The 6,977-nt window shown below is 30.5% G+C and overlaps 1 protein-coding gene across 11 annotated transcripts in view; it reads right to left on the minus strand.

The window, feature by feature from the left end:
* The window catches only part of LOC106786084 (mitogen-activated protein kinase-binding protein 1), a 96,191-nt gene that overhangs the window by 36,895 nt on the left and 52,319 nt on the right, over positions 1–6,977 (minus strand). Inside the window, exons 1-2 of one of the 11 annotated variants that reach the window (XM_014747142.1) lie at positions 5,845–6,399; positions 4,841–5,391 (exon numbers count right to left, since the gene is read on the minus strand). The exons of 8 other annotated variants lie outside the window; for them this stretch is intronic. In XM_014747142.1, the coding sequence (XP_014602628.1) occupies positions 4,841–4,909 (69 nt within the window). In that variant the 5' untranslated portion in view covers positions 4,910–5,391; positions 5,845–6,399. Of the gene's footprint in view, positions 1–4,840; positions 5,673–5,844; positions 6,400–6,977 lie in introns of those variants that run through there. 2 more of the 11 variants (XM_014747132.1, XM_014747124.1) reach the window with 2 other exon arrangements.

Consider the following 6,977-nt stretch of genomic DNA (forward strand, 5'->3'; position numbering starts at 1 on the left):
ATTCATCAACCTGAAACATTATATTATATAAAAAATATACCTAATATATTATATAATATTTTTTATAAATAATTTTTATATAAACAAAAAAAATATATTAAAGTAAATTCCTTCGAATTAGTTAGAAGGGAAAAATAAACATCAACAATTAAGAGATAACAGAATCAATCTTAAATGTCGATAATAGTTCGAATCCCATGAGAACAAGTACGGGAGGATTTAACGTTATAGTATGACTCTTCTAATGAGAGAAATAAAACTATTAGTTGGTCGTGAACGTAGACAGAGAGAGAGAGACTCACAATCAACTTCAGAGGTGAAGAGATCACTATTACTGATGTTAGTAGCAATAACTAACAATAACCTGCAGGATTACCGGCAACACTAGCCAATAATAGTAATAATAATAGCAATAGCAACAGGAGCATTGGCAAAGTTGCTTACAAAGTTTATTACGTGTGCATAGGTGGTGACGTAATGCATAGACGATGGTAAAGACAAGGTCTTTCTCGTATAATATATACGTTGTCGTAGTTTTACGTAATCGGTTCGTCCGCTTGAATGAGAGAAAAAGAGACAGATAGAGGAGGATTGATGTGAGATTGAATAAAAAGAGAAAATAAAAGATACGCGTGCATAGATCGAATCGTGCGAATAACAGCAGGGATTCCTTCAAGGTTGTTGTCACTACTATACCGATGAACGAACGTTAGTTAAAGGCAATAAATATTTATCGATTCAAGCTAAGATCAATCGAGGTGACCGCGAAACAAGGTCGCTAAACCGACAAACTCGATAATGGTTTCCTTCGAAGATACCTTTTGATAAGATAAATTATTATTAATGAATATATACATCAATCATATACTACGTTTGCTTTGGATTTTGGTTATATATTAAATTAGAATTGTTTTCTTTTTTTTTTTTTTTTGTTAATTTAGAACAATTACATCTTACGCAATTATATGAAGTAAATTATTATAAATGAGCATTCTGTTGAAACATAGAATTTTTGTGTCGTGTATACAAACATTTAAAGATATAAATAATATATAATATAATATTTAGAATTAGTAAATATGATATGCACATATATATTCGAATAACAATTTTGGTGAAGAAAATATTAAAATATTATTGAAATTATCTTCTAGATGAAATTAAATTTTAAACGACGTTATTATAATAAAGAAGAAAAAAAAATATATATAAATATGAAAATATCTGAAAGATGATATTACAGGTAACGAAATAAAATGATAATACGAGGATTAATTAAATGAACTTCAATATTAATTTCGTTCATTTTTCTATGTCACTTTTGTTAAAATAAATTTTAAACACGACGAGAATATTTTAAAAAGATAAAAGGACATTCACCCCCGTTTTGTCTATCGTTTCATGTTGGTTGGTAGAAACGCATGCATGTGTTCTCTAGTTAGATACATGGGAATCGATTTAACACGAATCATTATGGGTTTCGTGCGAATCCCTTTACCTTGCTAGGACTATAGGAACAAAGCCACGCCCTGGTATACGTTAATACTATCCTGTTTGTCTTGTTTTCCCTTGTGCCACGTGCAAAGAACACACGACGTATGCGCATTAGGAATGTGTTAGACGAAGGTGCAGCCCTAGGGGGTCTTTCTCGGGTCAAATTAATTACGAGAATCGTGAGATTGATAACGTTTTATCTTTTTTCTTATTTTTCATTATTTTCTCCTTTGTTCCACTCATACATTTGATATTTTTTATTCGCACGATATTGTTAAAAACAATCCTTACTTTTCATTATTTTTCTTTATTTTTCTTAATCTTTTATTAATTAAAATATTTGATTTCAGTGTGTGTTGAGATGATTTTGTTGAATAATAGGAAATAAATAAAATTTATAAATGAGATATTTGATTTTGTTTCTTCTACGTTTTACAAGAATTTATTTAATTATTAACAAATATTTTTAAAAAATTTCGAAAAACGGAATTAAATAGGTATCGTTCTTTTCCTTTTTTTTTTTTAATGATAAACCGAACAGATATTTAGAACAGTAGTGATTTATACCGTGACGGTTTTTATAAGGTATGATAATCTTGTTTGTTATAAAGACAGTCTCTAACTTAGATATAAAATATATTCTGTATACATGCAAGCGTCGAGACTCATTGATAACCACATTTTATATTAAAAAAAGAAAAAAAATGTAATTCATGTTATTATTTACAAAAGATGTCTGTTTCTTTTTAACAAACGATTAACGTCCACGATTTTAATTCTACAGCAAAAAGATAATAAATATCACGAGCATATAATAAAACTGTATTTAAAGATTAATAACATGACGTAACATTAGAACATTATAAAAGTAGAAATGAATAAAACGATTACAACAGACAATTAGATTTAAGTAAGAAAAACCTTTATCATAATGAAGCCGATTAATGCGTGCAACTATGCGAGGAGCACGTGCTTTTTTATATTTTTTTACTGTACAAATTAAACGACGATAAGTAAAGAAGAATAAAAAAAAAAAAAAAAGAGAGCAAAGGATTTCCAGTGTGTTCTTACACGGACACACTGACGTAGCATACATAAATGCGTACGCAGATAAATATTAAACTCGTGAGAAATAATGTACTTTGGACAAGTCAGGTTGAAATAAATGGTTAATGGGCTCATGCCAGTAGGTTAGTTAAGATAGTGATATCTCGAGAAGAGTTTTGTTGCTTGTTTTACGATGAATACAAACGGTTTGCTTCGTTCCGAGTAAAAAACGTACTGCAAATAGAAAATCTTAAAGGTCTTAGGATCCCTAACACATATTGAAACATGTAGCAATGTATTAATAGAAACTTAGATTTACATTACCAATTATTTTTGTTCACTTTTGTAATATGAATATCAATATTGAAACACGTAAGTACTTTTTTCCTGCATTGAAAGTTGCTATTAATGCCGATTTCCTAATGCTGAATTACATAAATTGTAATATATGTATCATAATATTTAAGAATTAATGATGCATGATAATACCAAAATTGACACACGTGCGTGCTTTTTTCTTGTACCGATGCAAGTTATTTTTGATGTCGAATTAAATACACTGCAAATATGTATCATGAAATTGAAGAATTGATGCACGCAATAATATAACGTATTTCAATATTTATAAAGTACCTATAGATGTATAAACAAATTTAATGATTACAATTATATCAGTAATTATAACAGCGGAAAATAAATCGATACAATGATTTATTTGATAGATCTAAATTATTTATATTAAAAAAAAAAAAAGATAAATTTCATCAAATTGTCGTAAAAACAGTCGACTATAATAATTACCACAATTATGATAATATTTCTGACAAAAATGTTGTTCACTGTAGCGAAAGAAGAGATTTTTTGTTTTGTTTAAATTAAACATACGACTTTTATCTCTACGTACATCTTAACTTATACAGAAGTTAGATAAACGCAAGTAGGTTTAACAAACAATATGTTTGCGTAGTAAAGAAGAAGGTGTAGTTGCAGATGCGTTTATTAGACCGAACGCATACGGTCGCCGCAGGCGGCCCACCTTGAAACCGGTTCATGCTTATCACCTGCAGCAAATAATTAGAGCCATGGTACCAGCTTGTTTCTTGGATTATTGCTCGGTCATAATTAATTGCGGCTCCATTAGGCTTGTGTGTTCCGTTCCAGGTATTCTTTTCTCTTTCTCTTTCTCTCTACTTTTGTTTACTTTTTTATTTTTATTTATTAATTTATTATCACAAGAGTTCGTTCTTTCTCCCGGCGGCAAAAGAGTATCAAGATTTTTTCATTTTGTAGTTTCTTTTCATTTCTAATGTACACATTTCATTTGTGGTCAATACAACGAATTTATTTATCGTTTGAATAATGAATAAGCAGCTTTTAACAACTGTATTACATCGAATGTATATTTTATACGCATCTTATAGCACGTGTGTGACGATCGTTAATTGGATAGTAATGATTTGAAGAAAATAATGTTATGATAAGAACAAACTAATGGGTAAATTTATATATATATATTAATATGTGTGGGTTTATAGAAACTAGTGAAGTATTCGATAATTGTACAACACGAAGCTATTTTCTATAGGTTACACACATACCCCCCCGTGTATGCATATGTATCTTTTTATATGTATAACTTAGAGAATTTATCAGCAAGCCTTTACTTATTTTTTCGCTTCCTCGTTTACCTTTGTAGGTCAACGATGCGTTAAACGTAAATCTATTAAAGGCGACACATTTAGTTGTCCGTGTATCGAGCAATAGAAAGAACGACCGTGACATTAAAACTTTTACCAACGTTTTGCTTATATGAATAAACACACTAATATGTAAGTTCATCCTTTATACATACGTATATTACGCGTGTAGAAATTATTTTTCTCTACTCGTTCACAGTGCGTGTCTCATACACACTAACTTTTTTTCTTTATAGTACTAAGCGAGAGAAGAATAAAGAAAAAAACTCGTACAAGTATTTATATCAAAGTGTGATGAGAAAAAGAAAAGTGATGTTATAAGAGAATATATGTGTGTGTGTGTGTGTGTATTACTAAAATTTTCTTTGTCGAATGACACGGTATTTTTCTATGACTTTTCGTTTTTCCTTCCTTTTTTATCTCGTTAGAAAATAATCGCGTAAAAGCTTCGTAGTGCAACTAAAAAGTAAACGTTGATAGCCAAGTACAAGGTGATAATCGTTCAAGTAAAATGTAAGATTGTAAAACATGTAAGATTATAACATACATACATATATAGGATATACATAGATATATAATTATATATATATATATATACATACATCGTAGGCTGGAGTATTTTCCTTGTCGCGTACAACTGGCGAGTTGTTCCTTGTTCCTATTAATGCCATTTTTCACAGGTTTGATTCTCTTATCGTTCGCCTACTTTACTTTTTTTCTCCTATTCTTCTCTCTTATTTCCCCCTCTTTCTTTCTTTCTTTCTTTCTTTCTCTTAAAGCGTTTTCTCGATTCGTTGATTGCACGCGTTGCAATTGCGTTTCTCGGTCACCGGGTGGTAGCCATCAGTTGTTCCCACATATCCGGACTTTTTGCCTCGTTGATTTTCTTTTTCGTAATAACATCGGGGCGAGGGGGGGGGAGGGAGGGAGTGGAAGGTGAGATGTATCGATAAATCGGATAAATCGATCGATCGGATCAAAATTTATCTTCGTTAAAATTTCTTTCTTCTTCTTATTATTATTCTTATTCTTTAGGATCACTTGACCGATGTTGTTTTTTTATTTTTTGTAGAAAGAATTATAAAATAAAATCGATCGTTTCCGAGTAGTTCACGCTCGAAGTGGTCCTCCTACTTCCGGATGAACCTCAGAGCTGCACAGAGTTACGTAAACGTCGCGGATCGTGGATCACGTTTGTAAGATCTACGCATTTACATTCCCAACAAGATTTAATTAATCTCGTTCGTATTGGATTTATGCTCGTTGTAATTTTATTCTTCTTTTATTACCATTCAATCTCGAAACTTTTTATGATATTCTTTTTAAAAGGATTAATCGCAACTTAGGTTGATTCACTTTTAGTAAACACTTTTTATTTTTTTTTTTAATTGATAACGTTTCATTAATACATATTATCCCCCCTCCTCTCGACATAATAACATTAATTAATTGTAATTATTCAAATAAATTATTATTTAATTTTCAAACGATATAACGAGAAATAAAAATAATCTCATATATAAGAAAGAAAAAAAAATATATATATATATATATAAATAAATCGTCGTTAAGAGATAGAAGTTAAATAAAGCTTAACTTCTTCTACCTTTCCTTTCTTTTTCCATGAGATAGGATGATTTTAAATGCGTAGTCTTACGCCATTCTCCCTCGTGGTGCATCTTGCATCTTAAAAACTTCCAACAGTCGTCTGTCTCTGCTTACGACAAAAAATAAAACTACGAAACGAGTAACATATTGTACATTTATATATGTACACGATTACACGACGCATACAGAAAATAATCGAAAATTCACACAACACTTCGATCACGCACACTATGTATTTCTCGTACGCGTTACAATGTTTCCACCTCCTCCTACTCCTCCTCCTCCTCTTCCTCCTCTTCTTCTTGTTACGTACGTGCAAAGTATGCACGTTAACGTTGTTGTTATTTCGTTTCTAAGGGATCGGTAAAATCGTTTATCGGCGTTGTCATTAATCGTCCTTCGTGTTATTCGCGTAAAGTCATTGACCTCCAATAAGATCATCGAACATCGATCATCGATCGAGAATCATTTATTCTCGAAATAATATCATTAATATTCCAACGAGAATATTTTTCATATACGTGAACAACAAATTTAATTTTTTTATTTCTCTCTTTTTTTTTTCTTTTTTTTTTTTTCCTTTCAATATTTATTTCTTCCTCTCTTTATTCTTGTCTTTTTTTTTTAATTTAAATAATAATTATTACTTTTCTCGGTCATGGTTTTTAGATTTATTTTCACATACCTTTTCGAAAAATAATTGTGTATTATAAGTATATTTGCTTGGCGAATAATAAAATTATTCGTTTAATCGAAGATTTAAAGAAGAACAAAAAAAAATATATATATATATAAAATGTCAGGTGAAATTAAACAGAAACGACGAACCACGGCGGACGTCCGACTCTCTACTGAACTGTCTTTCCTCCTACTACTCTTGCTATCCGAATGTTTCAACCCCTCCTCTTTTCCACCACTCTCTATCCCTCCTCCCACCCCCCCGCCCCATTATTAGCTACAGTACTCTTCCGTCTTGCATATAATATACACCGTGTATATATTCCTTCTATTCTCTTACCTTTAACGACAATACACCGTTTTTTTTTCTCTTCTCTTCATATTTCTATCTCTTTTTTTTATAATCATTTCATTCCATTACGATTATATATATATGTATTTTTATTTTTATTA

This window comes from Polistes canadensis, unplaced genomic scaffold, assembly GCF_001313835.1.
Source record: "Polistes canadensis isolate GaletaPanama2010 unplaced genomic scaffold, ASM131383v1 scaffold_3, whole genome shotgun sequence".
Classification (NCBI taxonomy): domain Eukaryota; kingdom Metazoa; phylum Arthropoda; class Insecta; order Hymenoptera; family Vespidae; genus Polistes; species Polistes canadensis.